General features: G+C 46.3%; 2 protein-coding genes across 3 annotated transcripts in view; one reads left to right on the plus strand and one right to left on the minus strand.

Annotated features, from left to right (window-relative positions):
- The first annotated feature begins 95 nt into the window (after nt 1–95).
- Nucleotides 96–27232, plus strand: CCZ1B (CCZ1 homolog B, vacuolar protein trafficking and biogenesis associated). Of its 2 annotated transcripts, NM_001280309.1 has the most exon segments (15): nt 109–295; nt 1646–1743; nt 1835–1928; nt 2217–2294; nt 3005–3052; nt 4004–4087; nt 6428–6603; nt 11373–11454; nt 13172–13233; nt 14135–14246; nt 20136–20169; nt 21118–21235; nt 24626–24784; nt 25075–25202; nt 26890–27232. In NM_001280309.1, coding segments are annotated over 15 exon segments (1449 nt in total). In that variant the 5' UTR covers nt 109–175; the 3' UTR covers nt 26946–27232.
- Nucleotides 25124–27268, minus strand: part of LOC738574 (radial spoke head 10 homolog B) — a 48425-nt gene continuing 46280 nt past the window's right edge. Inside the window, exon 22 of the mRNA XM_063813956.1 lies at nt 25124–25426. The gene's annotated coding sequence lies outside the window, so the exon portion shown is untranslated. The remainder of the gene's footprint in view (nt 25427–27268) is intronic.

Raw genomic sequence — 27268 nt, forward strand, 5'->3', positions numbered from 1 at the left:
CAACACGGCCACCCGGGGGTGCCTGAAGAGGACGCTGCGAGGCGGATTCTTTTTCCGGGCCCGCGGCGAGCGCTTCCGGGGCGGTGGCGACGGAGGCGGAAGTGCGGTGTTTTAGCCGGTGGCTGCTGTTTCTGGGCGGGCCGTGGCAGGCTCCCGAGGTGGGGGCCGGGGCGGGATGGCTGCAGCGGCGGCCGGGGCCGGGAGCGGGCCCTGGGCGGCCCAGGAGAAGCAGTTCCCGCCGGCGCTGCTGAGTTTCTTCATCTACAACCCGCGCTTCGGGCCGCGCGAAGGAGAGGTATGCGGAGGGGGCGGCGCGCGGGCGGGCGGCGCCGGTGTTCCCCGGGAAGGTGGCCCTGTGGTTCTGCCCACCTCGAGGGGCACTGACCTAGCCTGCATTGTGCCAGGTGCGAGTCCGGGCAGGGGGCTGCGGCGGGGACCTGACAGCAGGCGGGGACCGCTTCAGGTCCTAGGTCGATGGAATAAAGCCCCGTCGGGTCTATATCACTCCACACCCCAGGTTGAGGCTCCTTGCGCTTTGCTTTGCGTCAGTTCTGGGAAATTAACATCGAACTTGGCTTTGTTAAGTGGGTAGTCCCCAACTAGAAGCGTGGAACCAGGGTGGCAGACGCTAGCCTTCAAATGATGCAAGCCTGGAGGACCCTGTAATAGTTTTCGCCCAAATGAGGAAATAAATTAATTTCGGGAGGTGTGTGTGTGTGTGTGTGTGTGTGTGTGTGGTTTTTCTGAGGTGGGGACGGCGACTTTCTCAAAGGATGTCCGGAGCTGTGTTTTGTTTCCAGCAAGTCAGACTTCTTTTAAACACTGTCCAGGCTGGGCGCTGTGACTCACGCCTGTAATCCCAGCACTTTAGGAGGCCGAGATGGGAGGATTGCTTGAGGCCAGGGGTTCCAGACCAGCCTGGGCAACATAGCAAGACCCCCAACTCTACAAAAAAAAAAAAAAAGATCGAAAAGTGAGCCGGGCGTGGTGGCACGCACCTGTATTTCCAGCTACTCAGGAGGCTGAGGCCAGAGGATCGCTTGAGCCCAAGTGATTGAGGCTGCAGGTGAGCTGTAATAGCGCCACTGCACTACAGCCTGGGCAACACAGACCCCATCTCCAGAAAAAGAAAAAAAAAAAAAACTTGTCAGTTTAAATGTCTGGGAACTGACTGGATTTAATTTTCAGGGAGCTATGTGTCTGCAGATGGGCACACCTTTATTTCTTACAAGCATTGGTGTATTACAAATTAGCACTAGGAAAGAAACCTGGAGACTTGAGTTTTCATAAAAATTACCTGGTGCTACTTCAGATGTGACTTCTTGACTATCGAAATTGCCTTTCTGACTGGTGGGCAGTATTTGCACAATGATGAGATAATTCCTGTTCTTATTATTTTAAATAATAGAGACGTCTCACTGTGTTGCCCATGCTGGTTTTGAACTGCTGAGCTCAAGTGATCCTCCCGCCTCAGCCTCTGAAAATACTAGGTTTACAATTCCTGTGTTTCTAAAACCGGTTTTTGTTTTGTTTTGTCTTGTCATTAGCATGTGTGACACAAGAGGTCGACATTGAACTTAGCGTTTTCAATAGCTAAGATGAAATGTTTCTATTCATGTTGTGCTTCTGTTTCCTCATGTTTCAGGAGGAAAATAAGATTTTATTTTATCATCCAAATGAGGTAGAAAAGAATGAGAAGATTAGAAATGTCGGATTGTGTGAAGCTATTGTACAGTTTACAAGGTAATACCTCTAAGTGTGTCTTTAGCCTTCAGTGAATTCTTAAAACTGCTGCTGGAGAATTGTCCCAAACATATTTTTTTAACCTTTGTAGGACATTTAGCCCATCAAAACCTGCAAAATCTTTACATACACAGAAGAACAGACAGTTCTTCAATGAACCAGAAGAAAATTTCTGGATGGTCATGGTATTTACATACACAGTGTATCTTTCTGAAATTATATGGTGAAGTTATGGGTGATCTTTACTGTTCAGAATTTAGGAAAGTTCTCTGGCTGTTGCATCCAAGTAAAATTAAAATAAAATTGGTTGCAATTTTAAAATCAAGTTCTTCCTATTTGCTTTATTCATTCTTGGGGCTGTTTTAAGAAGCTGTGTTTCTGGTGCTGTAGCATGTTCAAAGTTTTTAAATTAAGGCAAAATAAACATGGTCTAATGAATTCATTGTATAATTTCAGTTTATCAAACTTTGTAGGTTGTTCGGAATCCTATAATTGAAAAACAGAGTAAAGATGGAAAACCAGTTCTTGAATATCAAGAGGAGGAGTTGTTGGTAATGTGTCATTGTTTGTTTGTTTATTTTTTTAAATGTATTGCTGAGTATGTTGAATGCCTTCCTTGGTCGGATTTAAATTAGGAGGCTTTTGCGGAAGTTTCTCGGGGTATATAGCAAAGGTTTATGTTTATCATTTACATGAGCACAATCTTTTTAAAATGTATATGCACCCTATCTCACTAATACCTTCTACTCTTCATCTATATTGAAAGCCCTCCTAAAGTAAGGCTTACTGATTCACAAATTAGAGTTTAAACACTTCTAGCTGGGAACAGTGGCTCACACCTGTAATCCTAGTACTTTGGGAGGTCGAGGCAGGCAGATCACTTGAGGTCAGGGGTTCGAGACCAGCCTGGCCAATATGGCGGAACCCTGTCTCTACTAAAACTACAAAAACTGGCCAGGGATGGTGGTGCACACCTGTCATCTCGGCTTCTCAGGAGGCTGAGGCAGGAGAATCGCTTGAACCGGGGACGCAAATGTTGCAGTGAGCCAAGATTGCACCACTGCGCTCCAGCCTGGACAACAGAGCGAGACTGCATCTCAAAAAAAAAGAACGCAAAGTTTTTTTCAGCACACGACTATGGTGGGACCAAGTTTGTAAACATTATCCTGTTTGGCCAAGAGTCAGTGTACCTTTGCCATCTATCCAGTAGACATTGTTTTTCCCTTGAACTGAGCTGTGTGCTGTGTTTTCGCGTCTGCAGGACAAGGTTTATAGCTCGGTGCTGCGGCAGTGCTACAGCATGTACAAGGTAAGCGTGGCGTTCTTTCTCAGAGTCCAGCCACTTACCCCTATCTCTAGGCTCCAGGGTTGTTTAAAGAGAAATCTGTAAATGATTGCAAAGTGACTCTGTATTTGTCTTAGAGAAGAAAATAATGAGGCCTTTGAAACAGGTAGTGAGGTTTATTCCTACATTTATTCAGTAAGTATTGAACTCCCTTCTCTTTTCTCAGCCTTATAGTAGGAATGTGTCCCCATTGATGAAAAAGTGTGTCTATGTGCTCAAGGAACGTACAGAATGCAGATAATTTTATGATTTAAAAGTTTCAGTGAGGCAGGGCACAGTGGATCACACCTGTAATTTCAGCATTCTGGGAGGCTAAGGTGGGAGGATTGGTTGAGCCCAGGAGTTCAGGACCAGTCTGGGCAATATAGCAAGACCCCATCTCTACAAAAAATTTTTATAAAAGTTACCCAGGTATCATGGTGCATGCCTGTAGTCCCAGCTACCTGGGAGGCTGAGGTGGGAGGATTGCTCGCACCTTGGAGGTCGAGGCTGCTGTGAACTGTGATTGTGCCACTGCACTCTACCCTGGGCAACAGAGTGAGATTCCATCTCAAAAAAAAAAAAAAAAAGGATAAAAAGTTTGGTGATTCCATTTATTAACAGAACACTGAAAAATAAAAAAACAGAAATGTGGGTGATATTATGTATGTAAATTGAAACTTCAGGGTAAGTTGAAATTTTTGAAAGATGCCTAGAGCAATTAGGTGGTTTCATAAATAAGACAGCATCACTTAACAGTATTTTTTGTAACTTACATTTTTAACTCAAGTTTTCTCATGTAAATATTCTCTGTTGGAAAGAACTGGGAGATTTAATGAGCTGAATTAATAATCTAAAGGAAAAAAAGAACTTGTTATACTGAAAAAGTGAGCATAGGAAACTGATTTTTTTTCCTGCAATCTTTTACCTCACTAGCTTTTTAATGGTACATTTCTGAAAGCCATGGAAGACGGAGGCGTCAAGCTTCTGAAAGAAAGATTAGAGAAATTCTTCCATCGGGTAAGTATTTTGAATTTCATTTATAACTTTAGTAAGCATTCAGCAGGTTTTTAGAGAAATATAGACAGACAAGTTTGTTTCTTATATACAAAAAACCCAGAACTTGAAAGTGGCAGAGAGCCCGAGACAGACCGTCGCAAAACTGGAGCAGCGAGGAGACGCATGAGGTGTGTGCTCTGGAACCTTCCCTCCAGCTGTGGTGTAAGGCAGAGCTTCCTGCGTTTGCCCGGGGCTCTTAAAGGGTCCTGGAGACATCGTTTGGCCTCCCTGTGTTTTACCTGCATCTGTCCTTCTGGGCTTACTCAGCAGCCATCTTTTGTGTGATAGATTAGTTGATAAGGAAAACTTAATTATTGGAGTTGCACATTCTCAGGGATTGGTTCTGTTCACTAAACGGGCGTAAACTGTCTTGATGTAGGTGAGAGTTATTGGCCTTGACAGACTTTGTCACATTAGCGATTGGGGAGATTTGTTCCAAGTGCTGTCCTCTTTCATTGTAATTGAATTTTGCATGTTTCACCCTACCTTGGCAAGCTCAGTTTATCTTTTTTTTAAAAGGAAACAAAGAGACAGGGTCTTGTCTTGGCTGTTTTGCCCAGGCTGGTTTCAAGCGATCTTCCCTCCTTGGCCTCCCAAAGTGCTGGGGTTAAAGGCGTGAGCCAACTTGCCCAGCCTAGTTTATCTCGAAGCAACAATTCTCAATTTATTTTCTTCTGAAAATACCTTCTGTATCTATTTTTGAATTCGACTTGCTAAAACAGCTTTCATAGCTATTTTTGAATTTTTTTGTTTCTCTGAATTACTTTTCTTTGTTGTTTTGTCATTTTAATGACCACAATTATCCACTCGCATATTATCTCCTGGTTTCTGTTCTTGTCCTCATTTCTCTCTTACCCATCATCATATGGATAGAACTGTTGTCCTGAGTACATATCATTTAGACATGATTTTAGTATAAGATGGCACTCTTGGCTGGGTGTGATGGCTTACGCCTGTAATCCCAGCACTTTGGGAGGCCAAGGCGGGCAGATCTTGAGGTCATGAGTTCGAGGCCAGCCTGGCCAACATGGTGAAACCTCGTCTCTACTAAAAAATACCAAAAAACTAGCTGGGCGTGGTGGCGCACGCCTGTAATCCCAGCTATTCTGGAGGCTGAGGCAGGAGAATCGCTTGAACCCCAGAGGCAGAGCTTGCAGTGAGCCGAGATCGCACCGCTGCACTCCAGCCTGGGTGACAGACCAAGACTCCATCTCGGGGGGGAAATAAAGATGGCACTCTCTGTAGTATTAATGGATAGATCCCTCATTAGGTTAGTCTAATTTGAAGAGCATTAAGGCAGGGAGTTAATTTTTTTTTTTTTTTTTTTTGGGACAGAGTCTTACTCTTGTCACCCAGGCTAGAGTGCAGTGGTGTGATCTTGGCTCACTGCAACCTTAGTCTCCCAAGTTCAAGTGATTCTCCTGTCTCAGCCTCCTGAATAGTTGGGATTACAGGCTACCATGCCCGGCTAATGTTGTAATTTTATTAGAGATGGGGTTTTGCCATGTTGGCGAGGCGGGTCTCAAACTCCTGACCTCAAGTGATGTGCCCGCCTTGGCCTCCCAAAGGGCTGGAATTACAGGTGCGAGCCGCTGTGCCTGGCCAGGAATTAAATACTTGAAAGTGCTAGCTGGGCACAGTGGCTCATGCCTGTATTCCCAGCACTTTGGGACACCTAGACCGAGAATCACGGAGGCCAGAAGTTCAAGACCAGCCTAGGCAACATAGCAAGACTCTGTTTATACCAAAAAAAAAAAAAAATTTTGGCCAGGCGTGGTAGCTCACACCTCTAATCCCAGCACTTTGGGAGGCCGAGGCAGGCAGATCACGAGTCAGGAGATTGAGACCATCCTGGCTAACATGGTGAAACCCCATCTCTACTAAAAATGGAAAAAAACAGCTGGGCATGGTGGCAGGCACCTGTAGTCCCAGCTGCTCAGGAGGCTGAGGCAGGAGAATGGTGTGAACCTGGAAGGCGGAGCTTGCAGTGAGCTGAGATCACACCACTGCACTCCAGCCTGGATGACAGAGCAAGACTCTGTCACAAAAAAATAAACTTAAAGCAGTAAAACACAATACTGAATAAACATTAAGTAGATATGTTTGAACTTTGTATCTTGGAATTGGTACTGAGTTGACACTCAGTCACCCATGTCTTCACCACGGCCTCATTGTTGCGCTGTTTGCTAGTATGTAATTGTACCATAAATGTGAGTCTGACATAAGATTATTTTCAGTTATCAAGGAGCATTATATTCAGTGTACTATTAGTAAATTTTATGCCTTGTTTTTTTTCCACAGTATTTGCAAACGCTACATTTGCAGTCATGTGACCTACTTGACATTTTTGGTGGAATCAGCTTCTTCCCGTTGGATAAAATGACTTATTTGAAAATCCAGTCCTTTATTAACAGAATGGAGGAAAGCCTGAATATAGTCAAATACACTGCTTTTCTCTATAACGATCAGCTCATCTGGTAGGTACACCCCGAGGCATGGTATTAAAAGAAGAAATTAAGATAATAAAAACAGCAGTGACTGGATTGATGACAGGTTGTCAAACAAGAACTTGCAGCAGGGAGGATGGGTAGGAAGCATCTTCATAGATATTGTCAAAATAAAGCAGTGATTATTTAAAGCAGAACTAGGGTGATTTGGGTTCAAATTTCCAAGCAGAGGAGTTTAAAACTGGCTGCATGAAAGATGAAAGGCTGGGCGCGGTGACTCACACCTGTAATCTTAGCACTCTGGGAGGCCGAGGCAGATGAATCACGAGGTCAGGAGTTGGAGACCAGCCTGGTCAACATAGTGAAACCCTGTCTCTACTAAAAATACAAAAATTAGCTGGGCGTGGTGGCGCATGCCTGTAATCCCAGCTACTCAGGAGGCTGAGGCAGGAGAATCACTTGAACCCGGGAGGCGGAGGTTGCAGTGAGCCGAGATGGCACCACTGTACCCCAGCCTGGCAACAGAGAGAGACTCTGTCTCCAAAAAAAAAAAAAAAAAAGAGAAAATGTTCCTATCAAGTAAGGTTTAGGAATCGTGTTTTTATTTTGGAGTTTTTTTTTTCTGAAATGATAAATGTTAAAAGCAGAATTTTTATACCTTTTTTTTTTTTTTTTTTTTTTTCTTGTAGAGATGGGGTTTACTGTGTTGCCCAGGCTGGTCTCAAACTCCTGGCCTCAAGCGATCCACCCACCTCAGCCTCCCAAAGTGCTGGGATTACAGGCATGAGCCACTGCACCTACTTTCTTTTAAAGAAACTAGATTTCTTTTTTTTTAATCCAAGAAATCCAAAGTGTTATATAAACCAGGAAATTACCTGCTATCGTGAAACTAGGTTTGTGTCCTGCAGTAGGAACAACGTGGGCACAAGACTGCCCAGCATATGTGACCCCTGAGAGCTGGGTGGCAACCGAGGTTGTGCACATTTGGCCTAGAGTAGGTGGACAGAAGTCATCAAGGCTTGCAGCTGTTCCGGGACCCTCAAGTTTTATGTTCCCATTGACTAGAGCCCACTTTCTTTCTTTCTTTCTTTCTTTTTTTTGAGATGGAGTCTCACTCTGTTGCCAGGCTGGAGTACAGTGGCGCGATCTTGGCTCACTGCAACTTCCCCTTCCTGGGTTCAAGCGATTCTCCTGCCTCAGCCTCCCAAGTAGCTGGGATTACAAGCATATGCCACCATGCCCAGCTAATTTTTGTATTTTCAGTACAGACAGGGTTTTACCATGTTGGCCAGGCTGGTCCTAAACCCCTGACCTCAGGTGATTCGCCTGCATAGGCCTCCCAAGGTGCTGCGATTACAGGTGTGAGCCACCGCACCTGGCCTAGCCCAGTTTCTTAATTAGGGGTGTGGCCATATGGTACTACTATAAGGTAAATTCAGCTAATAGAAAAGGCAAAACTAGTTCCCCTAAAATTTACCTTCCCTGCCAAAATCTTGTAGCTCCATTTTAAGAAGAGAAACAAGTTACTGTAAAGAAATTTGAATCCAGTTAATAGACAACTTGGTGGGTTTCCACATGAACTTTATCTCCTAGGAAGACAACACAAATTTCAGGTGAAACCCATCTACTTTTTTTTTTGTTTTTGAGATGGAGTCGCTTTCTGTTGCCCAGGCTGGAGTGCAGTGGCATGATCTTGGCTTGCTGCAACCCCTGCCTCCTGGGTTCAAGCAATTCTCCTGCCTCAGCCTCCCGAGTAGCTGGGATTACAGGTGCGTACCACAACACCCAGCTAATTTTTTTGTAGAGATGGGGTTTTACCATGTTGGCCAGGCTGGTCTCGAACTCCTGACCTCAAAGGATCCGCCCACCTCGGCCTCCCAGTGCTGGGATTACAGGTGTGAGCCACTGTGCCCCGCCTCCACCTACTTTCTAATTTGACAAATAGTTTATCAGGAAACCTTACACTGTACTGACTCAGCTATAGTTGCTTTCTGTGATATGTACACAGTGTTACTAAAGTGAAATTCTGCTGTGAAATGTAGGAGATGGGAGGCTAGTTGTGCTTCTGTAGCATCAGGTCTGCAGAGGGATGGCTCCTCCACAGATGGAAATGACAGGAAGTGCTTGCAAGTCACACGCAGCCACGGCGATAGGGAGATGTAGTGTGACAAGCCAGAATCCAGCAGTAGTGGCCCATGGCCTTGTTTCCACCAAAAAGAGAAGGGTAGCTGAGATTCTGATCTCTGGGACAGAACACAAGCCCCGCCATGGGTGCAGACTCCTGAGAGTGAGGAAGAGGGAAGGCTTAGAGCAGAGGGTCTTCCAGGAGCTCATTCTGGGAGACCCTGGAGCCAGAGTGACCAGCAGGGTTGGCCCTTTGAAGCCTGGAGTCACAGGACAATCTGGCGCCCAGCTCTGGGGATCCTGTTGGCATCGTCATCTTGGAATAGCATCTGAGGGGTTGAGCAGGGCACAGCTCTGGTGGCTGCACAGAACTGCTCGGTTGTCACCTCCAGTGTGCTCGTGGGGAAAGGTCAGTCCGAGGAAGTAGCAACAAAAATAACCTTCAAGAAAAACAGCCTCTTACTCCAGGCGCCAACGCTTATTACCTGTCATCCCAGCACTTTGGGAGGCTGAGGCAGGAGGATCACTTGAGACCAGGAGTTCAAGACCAGCCTGGGCAGCATAGTGAGACTGTATCTCTACAAAAAATGCAAAAAAAAATTAGCTGGGCATTGTGATGTGCACTTAAGAGTCCCAACTACAGAGACTACAGAGGTTGAGGCTGGAGAATCACTTGAGCCTGGAAGTTTGAGGTTGCAGTGAGCTATGATAGCACCACTGTACTCCAGCCTGGGTGACAGAGCAAGACCCTGTCTAAGAAAAAGAAAAACAGCACGTTTTGACGGAATTGCTTATTCCAAAGCTGTTATATTAAATATCAAAAAGACTTTTCAGCCAGGCGTGGTGCACATACCTATAGTCCCGGCTACTGGGGAGGAGGAGGCAGAAGGATCACTTGAGCCAGGAGTTACTTGGAGACCAGCCTGGACAATATAATGAGGCTCTGTCTCTACCAAAAAGTGGAAAAAAAAAATTTGTCACAAGCAGAGTATATATTACCCTTATGTATTTACTTAGTATATTGCTTTGATTTTTTTTTTGAGACTGAGTCTCCTTGGCTTGGTTGCCCAGGCTAGAGTGCAGTGGTGTGATCTCAGCTCACTTCAACCTGCGCCTCCCAGGTTCAAGCGATTCTCATGCCTCAGTCTCCCAAGTAGCTGGGATTAGAGGTGTGTGCTATCAGGCCTAGCAAATTTTTATATTTTTTAGTAGAGATGGTGTTTCGCCATGTTGGCCAGGCTGGTGTTGAACCCCTGACCTTAGGTGATCTGCTCACCTTGGCTTCCCCAAGTGCTGGGATTACAAGTGTGAGCTGCCACGCCCGACCACCTTCATGGTATTTCAGTGATCTTGAATAGAAAACCCCCCGATCCAGCCTCATTGTCTGTCTCCTTTTAAAAAACTGGTTCCAGAGTCTGATACCTGCTAGTTTCTCTGTGCTTTTTCCATGTGCTGCTCCTTCCTGCCTCATTTCAGATCAGATGGTTTGCCTGAAAGCTTGTTTTTCTCCTCCTCCTCTTTCTTCACCGAAGATCCGGAGAATTAAAATCCATGTACATTTCTGAGACCTAGGATCACGTTCCCTGTCTACAGCACACCCATATTTTCCCAGGGGACTAGGGGAGAGAATGTGGCATTACCATATAACCCAGGAAGCTAAGAGACATCTGCTCCTAAAATGAAACAGTGTGGCTTTGGAGGTTTCCTGCATAATCCTACACGGAATTCAACCAGAGAGTCCAATCCCTTGTGACTTTTTTTTTCATCTCAAATGGCATGTAAAATACAGGACTGTAGGAGTAGCCTTTTGCAGGTCAGGATAAAGTTGCAGTGCCTGGACTCAAGTTTAACTCTTTACCTTCCTTAACTTCGCGGTCAGGTGGTAAGCCTCTTGATATAATGTTAAAGAAAAAAGCACCAGTAGTCCCAGCTACTCAGGAGGCTGAGGTGGGAGGTTCGCTTGAGCCTGGGAATCGGTGGCTGCAGCAAGCTGTGGTCACACCACTGTAATCCAGCCTGGGCGACAGACGAGACTCATCTCTTGAAAAATGAAAAAAGATGAGGCCAGGCACAGTGGCTCACATATGTAATCCCAGCACTTTAGGAGGCTGAGGCGGGAGCACTGCTTGAGTCCAGGAGTTCGAAACCAGCCTGGCAACATAGCAAGACCCCCATCTCTACATAAAATACAAAAATTAGCTGATGGTGGCGCACGCCTGTAGTCCCAGCTAGTCCGGAGGCTGAGATGGGAGGACCGCTTGAGCCCTGGAGGCCAAGGCTGCAGTGAGCCATGATCGCACCACTGCTTCCAGCCTGGGTGACAGAGCAAGACCTTGTCTCAAAAAAAAAGAAAAAAATTTTTTTTAATAAAAAATGAGCTTTATCCAGGGCTTCAAATTCTTTGGAAAAGTTTGACAAAGTATACCACGTAAATTCAGATTTACCTCAATGCTAAGAATTTTATGTTTAGGAAAAAGGAAACTCATTTTGATCTCAGGTAGAAAAATAGATTGCTTTGAGTTTTAAGTAGCTTTAGACTTTAAAAAGTTAGAATTTATTCTGTGTTACTAAAAATGACTTGAAAAAAAAATTTTTGTTTAATGAGCTTTATCAAAGCAGTGGAAAGACAGAAGACAGTTCCAAACGTTTAACCCAGTGCTTTTCTGTTGTTGCAGGAGTGGATTAGAACAAGATGACATGAGAATTTTATACAAATACCTTACCACCTCCCTTTTTCCAAGGCACATCGAACCTGAGGTATGATGGGTACCATAGCTGCGCACAATTACATCCAGGGGCACAGAGAGGGCAGGTGGAGTGAGATGGTGGTGCATGGGGGCGTTTCTGATCGTTTCTGATGTATGTTTTGTCTTAGTGTGATATTTATGTCACTGTATATCAATTAGCACAGAAAACCACATGCAGCTCTCCTCCAGTATGTGACATTCAGATGTGATACAGAAAGCATCGTTTTGTGTGTCTGTGTGTTGGTTTTTTTGTGTGTGTTTTTGTTTGGTTGGTTTTTGAGACAGAGTCTCGAACTTTCACCTGGGATGGAGAGGTTCAAGCAATTCTCCTTGCCTCGGCCTCCCAAGTACCTGGGATTACAGGCGCCCGCCACCACGCCCAGCTAATTTTTTTGTATTTTTAGTAGAGACAGGTTTCACTATGTTGGCCAGGCTGGTCTCGACCTCCTGACCTTGTGATCTGCCCACCTTGGCCTCCCAAAGTGCTGGGATTACAGGCGTGAGCCACCGCCCCCAGTCCACAAAGCATGTTTTTAAGAGGAGTGAGTCACTGAGTAGAGGAAAATTGGATTTTATTTTACTTTTAATTTATGTATTTTATTTTATTTATTTATTTATTGGGACAGAGTTTTGTTCTTTTCGCCCAGGCTGGAGTGCAATGGTGCAATCTCAGCTCACCGCAACTTCCGCTTCCTGAATTCAAACAATTCTCCGGCCTCAGGCTCCCGAGTAGCTGAGATTATAGGCACCTGCCACCATGCCCGGCTAATTTTTATATTTTTAGTAGAGACGGAGTTTCACCATGTTGGCCAGGCTGGTCTCGAACTCCTGACCTCAGGTGATTGACCTGCGTCAGCCTCCCAAAGTGCTGGGATTACAGGCATGAGCTACTGCTCCTGGCCAAAAAATTGGATTTTAGATCGGGTTCTAGGAACCTTTAAAATGCCAGTGATCTTTAAAACAATCGACCTGTGTAGTCTTTTCCTCTATCGACAGGAGACCTAATTTTCAGTAGATGTTTTAGTGCCTACCTGGCTTTCCACTCTAGTACTTAATTTCCCGGTTTCCTGCAGAGAACTTTTAAATGATATCACTGTGTTCTCCCCAAAGTATTTTCAGAGCTTAACACACAAAAATCATTTTGGCTCAGTTGAACTCACTCTCTTGGCTTGTTCATTCCCTCCCTCTTGTCCTCCCGCTTTCCAAGTTTTTTTTTAAGAGATGAGGTCTCACTTTGTTGACTCAGATGGTCTCAAACTCCTGGGCTCAAGCGGTCCTGTCACCTCAGCCTCCCAAGTAGCTGAGACTACAGGTGTGTGCCACCACACCTGGTTAATTTTTTGTAGAGATGGGATCTCGTCATGTTGCCCAGGCTGTTCTCAAACTCCTGGGCTCAAGTAATCTGCCTGCCTTGGCCTCCCAAAGTGCTGGGATTATAGGCGTGAGCCACCTCACCTGGCCAAAAATTTAAAAACTAGCCAGGTTTGGTCACACATGCCTCTATCAGGAGGCTGAGGTGGGAGGATTGCTTGAGCCTAGGAGTTCAAGGCTATAGTGAGCCATGATCATGCTGCATGCATTCCAGCCTGGGCAACAGAACAAGATCCTGTCTCTAAAAGAAAAAGACAAATGGCATGGAACCAAGTAGTAGATAATGCTGTTTTTCAAAGCTTGGAAAATAAATAAAAAGTCTGATAAGTCATTCTCAACATTAAATGTATTTGCAGTTAGCAGGAAGGGATTCTCCAATAAGAGCAGAAATGCCAGGAAATCTTCAACACTATGGAAGGTAGGACTTCTGTTCTTTGATTTATGATACTGGGTTTTCTTTCTCTTTTTTACTCAGAGTCTGGCTCTGTTACCCGGTGGCAAGATCTCCGCTCACTGCAACCTCTGCCTCCCCAGGCTCAAGTGATTCTCATGCCTCAGCCTCCCAAGTAGCTGGAACTACAGGCATGAGCCACTATGCCTGGCTAATTCATTTTGTATTTTTAGTAGAAACAGGGTTTCATCATGTTGGCCAGGCTGGTCTTGAACTCCTGACTTCAAGTGATCCACCTGCCTTGGCCTCCCAAAGTGCTGGGATTACAGGTGTGATCCACCATGCCTGGCCTATTATCTTTTTGGTAAAGATAATATGGACATTGAAATATCTTTGTGCCATCTGATTGACAGTAATCAACAAAGGAAAGTTTGTTGTTTCCAATGAGTTAAAACTTACTTTAGCATACCCTTTTTTTTTTTTTTTTTTTTTTTCTGAGATGGAGTGTCTCTCTGTCGCTTAGGCTGGAGTGTGGAGTACAGTGGCACGATCTCAGCTCACTGCAGCCTCCATCTCCTGGGTTCAAGCAATTCCCCTGCCTCAGCCTCTCTAGTAGCTGGGATTGCAGGTGCCCACCACCAGAACCAGCTAATTTTTGTAGTTTTAGTAGAGATGAGGTTTTGCCATGTTGGCCAGGCTGCCCTTGAACTCCTGACTTCAGGTGATCCACCCAGCTCAGCCTCCCAAAATGCTGGGATTACAGGCATGAGCCACCACGCCCAGCTGGCATATTCTGATATGGTCTTTGCCAAATAGCAGCTGGCATCAAAAGCAACCGGTGTGTATGAAGTGGGAGTGTGTTCTGTTTCTAGATTCCTGATTCTCATTCACCTCGTTGAATCAAGTCATGTCTGTTCTTGCTTTTAAGATTTCTTACCGGACCCTTGAACCTCAATGATCCAGATGCAAAATGCAGATTCCCCAAAATTTTTGTAAATACAGATGACACTTATGAAGAGCTCCATTTAATTGTTTATAAGGTAACAACTTTTTTCCTTCCAGCGTTAATGATTATGCTGAAGTGGATCTTTCTTGCATGTGTACACGAGTGCATGTGCAAACCTCTTAAATGTTTCTTGGAAAAGATATTGGAAGTTCTGATTATGGTAAAACTCAAAATGGGTGTTCTTCCAGCGTAATAAGTTTATTTTCAGTTCCTTTTAAACAGTTTTGTTATTAGTGAAAGAGGAACTGTTTAAGATTGTGATTTATAAACGTGTGAAGTCTCACGTGCTCTCAAACCAAAGGCTGTCAGAGGTTGGTGCTGCCTGTTCTCGAAATGGCTCTGGATGGGGGCCGTAGCCATGTGTCTGTGCATATGCTGCTTTTGCTCTGATTTTAAAGCTGTGGGCTTGCTAATTCCGTAAGGATCGTATTTTGTTTCTGTCAGGACATGGTCTTGTAAGGATATGTACTCAGGTTGTGTTTCTAATTAAAGGCAGTTTTTGATTCAAGAAAGAAGACGGAGCATGTGCACGTGTTTCTCCTCTTCCTGCCTGAGGCTGTGGAGAAGTTTTCATTTACAAAGGCTCAGAAATGATGCTGTGGGGGAACAGGAAGGAGCGGGATGTGTCAGGATGAGGGAGTCCCGTCCCTCTCTGGAAGGTAGACGGGACTTGTAAACCATGCCTGATAGAGGGCGGTGCCGGAGCAGACCTGGAATACGAGTGGCAACCCTGTGCTAAGGCAAGGACCCACAGCCCTGTGGAAGCCCAGAGAGGCTCCTGACTTGGAGGAGGTCACCTGAGGAGTCAGCGTGGGGCCTGGGCCTGGAAAGGTGGGGAAGGGAAGTGAAGTGTGGCAGAGAGGCCAGTCAGCCTCCCCTTCCCCCATCCTTGCACAGACAGGCCCACGGCTGAGCATCCATCCCTGGGTGACAACTGAGGGTCTGTTTAAAGAAAGGAAACAGTCTGAAGAGACCCAGAGTGGCTAACATGGATGTCTGCCCCTGAGAATGAGGCCCTGCTCATTCTGGCATTTCTTTCTCCCAGACAGAACTGAGACCTTCATCCTACACTCAGAGTGAAGCCTCCATCTCTGGTCAGCCTTCTGGTTCCCTCATTGTTAAATATGGCTGCAAAAACAAAACTAGAGGTCTCGAAAGAAACATGATTCCGAGGACAGACAAGAACTTTAAAAATTAGTATCCACTAATTAGAAGAGTTGTATCTATTAATATAAAATTGAAATGGGCCAGGTGCAGTCCCAGCACTTTGGGAGGCCAAGGTGGGAGGATCACTTGAGGCCAGGAGTTGGAGGCCAGCCTGGGCAACATAGTAAGACCCTGTGTCGACAGGAAAATGTTTAAAAATTAGCCAGGCATGGCAGTGCTCATGTGTAGTCCCAGCTACTCAGGAGGCTGAGGCAGGAGAACTGCTTGAGCCCAAGAGTTGAAGGCTGCAATGAGCTATGATCACACCACTGCATTCTAGCCTGGGTGACAGAGTGAAACCCTCTCAAAAATAATGAAACTGGTATCAACAGTTTCATATCCAGCACCAGACATTATGTGACAGTGGAAGAGAGACTTTCAAAGTTCTGAGAGAAAATGAATTTGAGCATAGAGTTCTTTGCCATGCCAAGCTGTCAACCACAGATAAGACAAAAGAAAGACATTAGCCGGGGCATGGTGGCTCACGCTTATAATCCCAACACTTTGGGAGGCCAAGGTGGGCGGATCACCTGAGGTCTGGAGTTCGAGACCAGCCTGGCCAACATGGGGAAACCCTGTCTACTAAAAATACAAAAAATCAGCCAGGTGACGTGGCGCACGCCTCTAATCCCAGCTACTTCAGAGGCTGAGGCAGGAGAATCACTTGTACCCGTGAGGCGGAGGTTGCAGTGAGCTGAGCTTACGCCACTGTGCTCCAGTCTGGGCAACAGAGCAAGACTCTGTCTCAAAAAGAAAAAAAAAAAAACACGTTAAACATGAAAAGCCTCAAAAAGTTTACCGTCATGCACCCTTCCTGAGGGTGTTACACAGGGTCCCCGTCAGCAGAATAAGTGAGCACACCAAGAAGGAACACTTGGGAATCCAGAACAGTAGTTCTCATGTGTGAGACGGTACAAGGAAATCTTGGGGTGATAAGGCTCTTCAGGTCTGCTGGCGGCACCCCACCTCCAGCACCTCCGTGACAGCAGGAGGAGGGAGGGCTCTAGGGTTCAAGCCGCCAAGATAAAAAGATGTTTCATTCATCACATGGTGTGCTTGAGAGTCACTTAAAGTTGGGCTGTGACAGACTGGCAGGGAAGGGGAGATTGCAGGAAGAGCATACAGAAAGATGTGGTCTGAAAAAGCAAACCAAAATGTTGGAGGTGTAATTCAGAGCAGGAATTGGAGTAGGAAGAATGTCCGTTTGTGTATCGAGTGAAAGTTTGAGACCCCATCTCAAGAAAAAAATCATTCTCCTTTGAATGACCCAGGTAATGACTGAAATCTCCATAACCCTGGTGTGTAATATGCTGTCGGCTGCATTTCTATTTTTAGAGTCAATCTACAGACATATTGTGGGGTGTGATAATGGGATTGTGGCTATGTTAAAGGGTCCTTACCTTTTTCTTAATGACTTTGAGATACAATGCACGTACCATACAACTCACCCTCGTACACTTAAAATGTACAGTTCAGTGATTTCTAGTTGCAAAGTTCATGAGTCTCCAAGACCATCCTCACTTCTGACACCCACTGTGAGTTTGGGAGTCCCGGTGACCACCTTTAGGGTAAGAGTTCGCTAGAAGTACTACAGGACTCAGAAAAGGCTTTCTACAGCAGAACCCCCGAGCCAAAGGCCATGTGTTCCAAAACCCCCGGGAGGTGCCTGAAACCGGGGACAGTACCAAACCCTTCACTTGCTGTGTTTTTTCCTGTACATACATGCCTGTGATAATGTTTATAAATTCAGGACAGTAAGCAATTAATAAGGCTGGGCACAGTGGCTCACACCTGTAATCCCAGCACTTTGGGAGGCCGAGGCAGGCAGATCACTTGAGGCCAGGAACTTGAGACCAGCCTGGCCAGTGTGGTGAAACCCTGCCTCTACTACAGATACAAAAATTAGCCAGGCATGGTGGCATGCACATGTAATCCAAGTTACTCAGGAGGCTGAGTCAGGAGAATCTCTTGAACCTGGGAGGCGGAGGTTGCAGTGAGCCAAGATCGTGCCACTGCACTCCAGCCTGGACAAGAGTGAGACCCCATCTCAAAAAAAGTAATAGTAATCATAATTGGACGATGACACTCTACTGCAATAAAAGTCATGTGAATGCGGTTTGCTTCCCCCTTACCTCAATATTTTATTATACTGTCCCTCTCACGTAACAGAAACCATGGGAAGCAAAACCAGGGAGAAGGAAGAATGGCTGCACTCACAGCTGCGGTTTATTACAGTGGAAGAATACAGGTTAAACTCAGCCCGGGGAAGAGGCGTGTGGGGCAGGGCCCAGGAGCCACCAATGGAAGGACCAGGAGTCCTTCTCTTTGCTTTAGGTTGGTTTGGGTTGGTTTGGTTTTTTGGGTTTTTGTTTTGTTTTGTTTTTTTGGTTTTTGAGATGGAGTCCCACTCTGGTGTGAGCTTCCGGCTGTCCTCTCCCGTTGGGGTCATGTGGACAGCCCAGTGAGTGTTTCCCCATCGAGGATGTGTGGCTGTCTCTATGGAGTGTTGACATCCAGGGAAGCTCACCTGAGCCTCGAGATCCAGAGATTTGATTGGGGATTGGCCACAGAGACACAGCTGGCCCCACATGGCCAGCCTTAGTCTCCAGCCCTCCAGAGGTGGAGCGGGTGCTGTACGGGCTTGGGCTGTAAGGGATATTGGCCTGTAATTTTGTTTTCTTGTGATATCTTTGGGCAATGCTGGCTTGATAAAATGTGTTGGGAAATGTTCCCTCCTATTTTTTTTGGAAGACAGTGAAGAATTGGTGTTAATTCCTCTTTACATGTTTCATAGAATTCACAGTCAAGCTCTCTGCACCTGGGCTTTTCTTTGTGGCAAATTTTAAAGTTAACCATTTATGCCCAGTGTTCCATTATTGGAACACTAAGCTTGTGGGAGTTATTTATATCCTGCTGAAGGTCATTGCCAAGGTCTCATTTTTCACAAAAAAGATTTACAACCTCCAGCATAAATGGGTTAATCTCTATACTTGTTACAGGTTTATTTTGATTTTGTTTCTTCTTGAGTCAGCTTTGGTAGTTTGTGTCTTTCTAGGAATTTGTCAGCTTCAATTAATTTATTTGATTTGTCGGCACGCGGTTTTTCATGGTATTGTAGGTAAAGCCGGATACTCCTTCGTTTTTCCTGTAAAGTCAGTAGTGATGTCTCCTCTTTCATTCCTGGTTTTAGTAATTTGAGTCTTCTCTGTTTCTTGTTGTACAGTCTAGCTAAAGGTTCTTCATACTTCTGGAATCTTCACAAGAAAAAGGAAAAGTTTTTCAATGTTGGTCTTTTCAGAGAACAACTTTTGGTTTCATTTATTTTCTCTATGATTTTTCTCTGTTGAGTTTGTTTCTGCTCTCATGCTTTATTATTTCCTTCCATTTGCTTTAGGTTTGTTTGGGTTTTTTTGTTTTTGTTTTTTTTGAGACGGAGTCCTGCTCTGTCACCCAGGCTGGAGTGCAGTGGCACAGTCTCAGCTCACTGCAACCTCTGCCTCCCAGGTTCACATGATTCTCTTGCCGCAGCCTCCTGAGTAGCTGGGATTATAGGCACACCACCACGCCCGGCTAATTTTTTTGTACTTTTAGTAGAGATGGGGTTTTGCCATGTTAGCCAGGCTGGTCTCAAACTCCTGACCTCAGGTGATCCGCCCACCTCGGCCTCCCAAAGTGCTGGGCTTACAGGTGTGAGCCACCACACCCGGCCCCACTTGCTTTAGGTTTAGTTGATTCCTGTTGTCCAGGATCTTAAGACGAAAGGTCAGGTCACTGATTTGAGATCTTTCTTCTCTTGAGACAGGATCTCGCTCTCGGAAGTGGGAAGAGGTACTGGGGCAGGTGGGAATGTGAGTTCAGGAGCGGAGGCTGTGGCTGGTGGAAGGCGGCCAGCAGAGGAAATAGAATGCTATAAACCATAGAGGAGGAGTGGGGAAGGCAGACGAGGGGTCACACCTGTCATGACATGAGCAGGAAGTCAGTACGATGCCCAAAGAGGATACGTTAAAGAGTTAGGATAACGCTGTGGTCTAATGACAGTGTAAAGGGGTTGCCAGGGAGGAGGGTCAGAGAAGGAAGTCTGTGGCTTTCATCATCAGGCCTGGTGTTCTGCTCAGCCTTTTTTAACCATGCATTGCTTTGATAACTTTTAAACATCTTTGGTTATCTGTGGTCCTGGTTGTTGTAGGTTGCTAGGTCTAATGTCATAACTGTAATTATTTGCTATAATAAAGTGAGACAGGATGATATCCATTTGCTGTCTTTGTAAACTTGTGTCAATGGAAATCGTCACAGAATAATGGACAGTTTCTGCCAATTGTCTATTCTCTCTGGACTATACACAGAGAGACTAGAACAGTGAACCCCTAAGTCCCCATCACACAAGTGAATAAGATTCTGGTCTTCGTTGCTTCTCCATGTTGTGTTGTTGGGTTTGCAAGAGCATTTTAAGTCATCATGTCAGTCACGACCACTTCCCTGTGCCTCTCTGATGAGGACATCAGTGGTAACCTCCCCACTGGCGCTGTCACACCTGACAAGGTCAACAGCACTCCCCTCGCATCATGGAATGGGCAGTCTGTGTCCAGATGGCTCTAGTTGACCAAAAAGCAGCTTCTTACAGTTGACTTCTTCCCATTGACTTTGAACAGATTGTTATTACTCGAAAGTCTCCTTTTTTCCACCATTTCATAACCTCTGGCTTGTTCTGTCTTCCCAGGCCATGAGTGCGGCTGTGTGCTTTATGATCGACGGTGGGTACGCGCCTTTGTCTGATTTCGGCCTAAGCTTTTTGTACTTTGCTGCATCCTATTCTTAAGTGATAAATATGTTTTGGGGGTTTCCGTTGTTTGGGGTGTTTTTGTTGGAGACAGGGTTTCACTCTTGGAGTGCAGTGGCATGATCATAGCTCACTGTAGCCTCGACCTCCTGGGTTCAAGTGATCTTCCCACCTTGGCCTCCTAAGTCGCTGGGACTGCCAGCACACACCGCCGGACCCAGCTAATGTTTTTGTTGTTGTTTGTTTAGACAGGGTCTCACTATGTTGCCCGGGCTGGTGTCAAACTCCTGGGCTCAAGCGATCCCCCCATCTTAGCCTCCCAAAGTGCTGGGATTTCGGGCGTGAGCCCCCACACCCAGCCCATTAAATGATAAATGTGTTGTCATAAGCAATATAGAGGCATAGAGAGGAGCCCTGTTCCCCATCTGGGACCCCCCTGTCTCCTTAACTAGCCATTGCTCATATTTTTTAAGTCCTAGGTTTCCCGCTAGTCAGCAGTAGAGTGTGGGCATCTTTCTGTGCCCCGCCGACTGCAAGCTGGAGACAGCAGTGGTACCTCTCTCGGGGGGGTTCTGAGGATCGAATGAGGTCGTGCCTGTGAAGCACCTGGCCCATGAGTGCTACGTAATGTTTGTCAAATAAACATACGACCTTCTGAGGTCTTTCTGGGGTAGGCAACCGTTTACCACCCCACAGGGTGTGCCTCAGTCAACTTTTCACGGTGAGATAGGTCTTCGCCTTTTTTTCATCTGAAATGTAACCGGTTTTGTATCTTCTGTTTCTCTTCTATTTGAGGAGCAGAAGGGGGCCTGAGCATTCATGGTTTGTTTTCCCAGACCAGTGAAGTTTTCGTTGGAATACTGTTGTTCAGCGTCGCACAGTAAAATGAATCTTACTGGTATTTTTTGTCATGACTTGCCAGCCTCTATCCACCCAACGTTGGATTTTTGCCGAAGACTGGACAGCATCGTTGGGCCCCAGCTCACAGTGCTGGCCTCTGACATCTGCGAGCAGTTTAACATCAACAAGAGGATGTCTGGGTTTGTACTTTGCTTTCGGTTCACTTTCAGGCATCGAACGGCTTTGGAAATACACGTAGTTTTTACTTACAAATACGGGTGGTATTAACAGTCCTGTGTTCTCGTGGACTGTAGAGGATGGTGCCACGTGCCATTCAGGCCTCTGTGTGAAAGGGTCCCGGGACAGTCACCCTGAGCGTTTCTGCCCCACGATGGCAGCTGGGGCGGGACCTTCTGTTAAACCCCCTCCCTCAGCTCCCCCCGGATGGAACGTCCCATTTCCCCAGCCCAGAGTGTTACGTTCACTTGGACAGTGGTCATCGGCGTGGGCTTGGTGTGCACAGACTCAAAGCAGTTTGCCTCTCGTTGTGTGAAAATGTGTGGGGGAAACTGGCTGGGATGTGGGGCACTGGGCCTGGGTACTCAGTCTGGCAGCCTGAAGTGTCTACACTGAGTGCGAGAGGCGGGATTCACTCCTCCGGCTCTCTACACACTGAAATGTCCTTGAATTCTTTCTCCCTGGCTTTTTTTTTTTTTTTTTTTTTTTTTTTTTGAGACAAAGTCTCACTCTGTCGCCCAGGCTGGAGTGTGCAGTGGCCTGATCTTGGCTCACTGCACCCTCCACCTCCCAGGCTCAAGCGATTCTCATGCCTCATCCTCTTGAGTAGCTGGGATTACAGGCGTGCACCACCATGCCCGGCTCCTTTTTGTATTTTTAGTAGAGACGGGGTTTCACCATGGTGGCCAGATTGGTCTTGAACTCCTGACCTCAAGTGATCCACCTGCCTCAGCCTCCCAAAGTGCTGGGATTACAGGTGTGAGCCACCGCACCCGGCCATGCCTATCTTTTCTCAATATAAAATAGTTATTATAAAGAGAAAGTGAGGCGATGGAAAGCACTTTGCGAAGTTGAAGTCCTGCTTTTAAATGGGCTCTCTACACATTTAAGAAGTTACTAAAAGCCTGTGAATTTCTGCATACGCTCATGGTCTTAATGTTCATACGTTGTTTTTGGGGTTTTTTTTTTTTTTTTTTTTTAAGACAGAGTCTCAGTTGCCCAGGCTGGAGTGTGCAATGGTCTGTTCTCAGCTCACTGCAACCTCCGCCTCCCAGGTTCAAGCGATTCTCCTGCCTCAGCCTCCTGAGTAGCTGGGTGCCATCATGCCTGGCTAATTTTTGTATTTTTGTAGAGACTGGGTTTTACCATGTTGGTCAGGCTGGTCTCGAACTCCTGACCTTGTGATCCACCCGCTTCAGCCTCCCAAAGTGCTGGGATTACAGGCGTGAGCCACCGCGCCCGGCCCATATGTTATTTCTGCATGGTCTTGTGTAACCGTGGGCCTCTAAGAGCGCAGAAGCGAGCAAAGGTGAAAGCACCTCTAGGTTTTGTACAACAGTGTGTGGATTACTGCTGTCAACAGCTTACATCTTTGTTGGTTTTTTGTTTTTATTTTTTGAGACAGAGTTTCACTCTTTCACCCAGGCTGGAGTGCAGTGGCATGGTCTCAGCTCACTGCAACCTCCAGCCCCTGAGTTCAAGCAATTCTCCTGCCTCAGCCTCCTGCGTAGCTGGGACTACAGGCGCGTGCCACCACACTCAGCTAATTTTTGTATTTTTAGTAGAGATGGGGTTTTGCCATGTTGGCCAGGCTGGTCTTGAACTCCTGACCTCAGGTGATCCACCCACCTCGGCCTTCCAAAGTGCTAGGATTACAGGCATGAGCCACCAGGCCCAGCCAACAGCTTACATCTTGACAGTGCTGCTGAATCATTGAATCCTTTGGCCGTGAAAATATCAGGTTTTCCTTTGTGAAGGAGGCAAAAGTGAGTTAAATCGGTTTGGATCATGCAGGTTATCAACTAACAGATGGAAAGTGACAAAGTGTAGTGACCATAGAGAACGTGTCACCTGTTTTTTTGTGGGTTTGTTTTTGGAGACAGGGTCTCCTGCTGTCGCCCAGGCCGGAGTGCAGTGGCGCAATCATGGCTCACTGCAGCCTTGACCTCCCAGGCTGTAAGTGATCCTCCTACCTCAGCCTCCCCAGGAGCTAGGACTACAGGTGTGTGCCACCACGCCTGGCTAATTTTTGAATTTTTGGTAGAGGCGGGGTTTCTCCATGTTGCCTGGGCTGATCTCAAACTCCTGACCTCAAGTGATTTGCCTGCCTCAGCCTCCCAAAGTGCTGGCTCCACAGAGTGTTGTGAGGATAAAAGCTTACACCCGATTTAAGTTCCTTGTCTACCCAGACCACTAAATTTACAACTCTTTCCAAACACTTTTTCTTGTCATTATACTTTCCTAAACCTTAGGACACTATGAAAACAAATTCTGGTTTTATAAGAAGTTTCTTTACATGTTCCTGGAAACTGAATCCTCCACGTTCTTTCTTTGCCTGGATGTAGAGTATTTCATGAGTACCCCATTTGTCCGGAGGTCGGATTTCTGGTACCTCCAGCCCTCCAGAACGTGGCTGCTAACCCTGAAGCAAGCAGAGGAGGCCTCTGAGCTCAGGGGCGGGGCTGTGCTCAGGCCCCATCCAGGCCCCAGGGTGGACACTGAGGGTGCAGGGAGGGGAGGGGCCCCAGGAGCAATGAGGCCCAGCTTTTCCCACTAGGTCCCCGAGGAGGTCACAGACTCTGACCTGGGAGGCAGTGTCGTAGCACTGCCTAGTCAGTTTAAGAAATAAAAAGGTATATCCCATTTAAAATGTTCATCAGACTGCAGTGGAAAAGGCGACTGCGTTTTACAGTGATGTCCACTGGGGATGATATGAGGGAAAGCTTCGTTACATAGTGTCATAGGCTTCCCTCATGAGGCAGGTTAATTTCCACAGGACACTCATTCCCCGCACTGCGGGAGGAACGAGATGTTACTCTCCTCAAGCAGGGGTCAGCAGACTTACGGTAAAGGACCCAATAATAAGTATTTCAGATGTCACGGGCTGTGTGTAGATACGTGTTAAAACTACTCAACTATCATTTTGGTGGGAAAGCAGACAGACAACACATGAACATGTGGCAATGGCGAGGTTCCCGTGAAACTTTGTTTAGAAAAAGAGGGCCAGGGCCGGGCGCGGGGGCTCACGCCTGTAATCCCTGCACTTTGGGAGGCCAAGGCGGGCGGATCACAAGGTCAGGAGATCGAGACCATCCTGGCCAACATGGTGAAACCCCGTCTCTACTAAAAATACAAAAATTAGCTGGGCTTGGTGGCAGGCGCCTGTAATCCCAGCTACTCAGGAGGCTGAGGCAGGAGAATCGCTTGAACCAGGGAGGCGGAGGTTGCAGTGAGCCGAGATCGTGTCACTGCACTCCAGCCGGGCGACAGTAAGACTCCATCTCAAAAAAATTTTAAAAGAATCTAGTTGTATCCGGCCGGAGTGCTACTGTCTTGGTGACATGTTTTCACAGGTCTGAGAAAGAACCCCAGTTTAAGTTTATCTACTTCAACCACATGAATCTCGCCGAGAAGAGCACAGTTCACATGAGGAAAACGCCCAGCGTGTCGCTCACTTCCGTGCACCCGGATTTAATGAAGATTCTCGGGGACATCAACAGTGACTTTACCAGGTGATTCCAGCCACTTCTCCAATCAGGCGTCCCCTTTCTAAGAAGAGAAAAGACACAGAAAGTCCCTTCAAAGCCCTTTCCATGGGGTTCAAGTGTGAACCACCTTCATGGGCGCCGCTTCCAAACAGACCCGGGAGCCCTGAAGTCACCGGTTCCCTCGCGCGGCACTCCCTGAGCCTTTTAAATGCCACGTGCGCCCGTTCCATTTCCTGTTCTTGGTTTGGAACGCTTATTCTCACAGTCTGGCCGTATGAGTAACGAACGATTGCATTTTGACACTCGTCTTGCAGAGTGGATGAAGATGAGGAGATCATTGTGAAGGCCATGAGTGATTACTGGGTTGTTGGAAAGAAGTCTGATCGGCGGGAGCTCTATGTTATTTTGAATCAAAAAAATGCAAACCTGATTGAAGTAAATGGTAAGTAGGATTTGGTATTTCAGGAGAATTTGAAAAGTTGTCTTTTCATTGCATTAAGAAACATGGTTAAAAAATAAATAGAACAAATCATGACTGTTGAGATTCTAAGCAGGTGCCTCTGCTCCACATTTGATCCATTTTCTGTTCCTTGGAAAACTATGACAAGACCTTCCTGTAGCACAGGAAACTTGGCAATGGCCAAAAGAAAATTATTTTCTACAACTCTTAAAAAAAAAAAAAAAAGTGACTATATATTAAGAAATGTCCCCCTTTTTTTGGAGACAGGGTCTTTGTCACACAGGCTGGAGTGCAATGGTGCAATCATAGCTCACCACAGCCCCCAACTCCTAGGCTCAAGCAGTCCTCCCACCTCAGCCTCTCGAGTAGCTGAGACCACAGGCATGTATCACCAAGGCATGTGTCACCAGACCCAGCTAATTTCTTTTTTGTTGTTGTTGTTTTTTTTTTTTTTTTTGAAACAGAGTCTTGCTCTGTCGCACAGGCTGGGCTCAAACTCCAGGCCTCAAGTGATCCTCTGGCCTCCCAAAGAGCTGGGATTACAGGCGTGAGCCACCTTGCCCAGCCCCAAATGTCCTTTTTTAATATCCTGTGATAAAAACATATCTTTTGTAGGGAGAAGCTGCCAGGTTCACGTAGCCGTTTACAAGTATCCCTCTGTACACAGGCAGGAGGAGGCAGACATTTTCTCCTGCCTTCCCGCCAAAGCGGCCAGCCTTGCCCACTGCACGGGGCGACCCGGCAGCTGCTGTGCTGATAGCTCGGCTGCCCTGGAGACAGGGGACCTCACCTCGGCAGAGCTGCCCCCTTGGGAGATGCCCCACGTGTACACTGTGTGGAAATTCAGTGTAAGCGTTTTTTTCCCCTTGTATCTTCTCGGGCATACTACATTTTTCTCTTTATTAGTAATACTTGTGTTAGTCATTGTGCGCATCAGAAACATGAGTTAATGCAAGCCTGACCTAAACTGTGAATGTGGTAAGATCAAAATCCTGACCCCTCTGCGGAGCACTTGGTCTGCAGCTCAAGGTTGCTGTGCGTTTCTTTGTTGTTCCATTAGTTGTCCCAGGATGACAACCTTGTGCTTGGTGTGTGTCACCAGCCTTGTGCTTCTAACCCCCTCCCCTGGGTGTCCCGGGCACTTTGCAGTTTCTCAGGCCCCGGGCAGCAGTGTTGATAGGCTCAAAACTCCTGAGGCCTGGTAGGTTTTGTAGGTGGTTTTTTCCCCTCTTCTACTTGTTAACATTTCTTGGCTGGGCACAGTGGTTCATGCCTGTAATCCCAGCACTTTGGGAGACCAAGGTGGGCGGATCACTTGAGGTTAGGAGTTCGAGACCAGCCTGGCCAACATGGCAAAACCCTGTCTCTACCAAAAAATGCAAACATTAGCAGGGCGTGGTGGTGTGCACCTGTAGTCCCAGCTACTTGGGAGGCAGAGGCTGCAGTGAGCTAAGATCACACCACTACACTCCAGCCTGGGTGACAGAGTGAGACCCTGTCTCAAAAAAAAAAAAAAAAAAAAAAAATTCTTGCCTAGTCTTCTGGGATTTAAGGTCAAAATCAATGCAAATGTCTCTTCCTAATTTTACCCAAGAAGAATTTAATTATATATCATGTAACCTTTTAAGTGACTGCCTCCTCCTTCCTCACTGTTGTGTCCTTGTTGCAGAAGAGGTCAAGAAACTTTGTGCAACGCAGTTCAACAACATCTTCTTCTTGGATTGACGGATGACGGCTCACCGAGAGCTTATCTAAAAACCACTCTGCAAACATGTGGTCACATGCAAGTTAGTGGTCATATGACGGACTGCATTCAGGACAAGGGTAAAGCAATACTTGCTTTGAAGAATCACATTTCGACTCGGTCTGCTGATCTGAGGTTTTTAGATTTTAAATATTTATGTGGAATTAATTAAAGGTAGTTGGCTATATTGCTATCATTTCATTCCTTTGACATTATGTGAATATTTTACTGGAAAATAAGACTAATAAATTGTTAAAAGTTTTTAAAATTCTGGTTTGGTGTTGAGTCTCCTGCTGCCTATTTA

Source organism: Pan troglodytes, chromosome 6, assembly GCF_028858775.2.
Source record: "Pan troglodytes isolate AG18354 chromosome 6, NHGRI_mPanTro3-v2.0_pri, whole genome shotgun sequence".
Classification (NCBI taxonomy): domain Eukaryota; kingdom Metazoa; phylum Chordata; class Mammalia; order Primates; family Hominidae; genus Pan; species Pan troglodytes.

What these genes read in the sequence shown, in the direction of transcription:
- CCZ1B (XM_054655517.2), top strand. Translation starts at nt 176, where the DNA reads ATGGCTGCAGCGGCGGCCGGGGCCGGGAGCGGGCCCTGGGCGGCCCAG. An exon ending in AAAATTTCTGGATGGTCATG is followed by an intron (nt 1,929 to 2,216) that starts GTATTTACATAC and finishes CAAACTTTGTAG; the next exon opens with GTTGTTCGGAATCCTATAAT. An exon ending in AAACCTGATTGAAGTAAATG is followed by an intron (nt 25,203 to 26,889) that starts GTAAGTAGGATT and finishes TCCTTGTTGCAG; the next exon opens with AAGAGGTCAAGAAACTTTGT.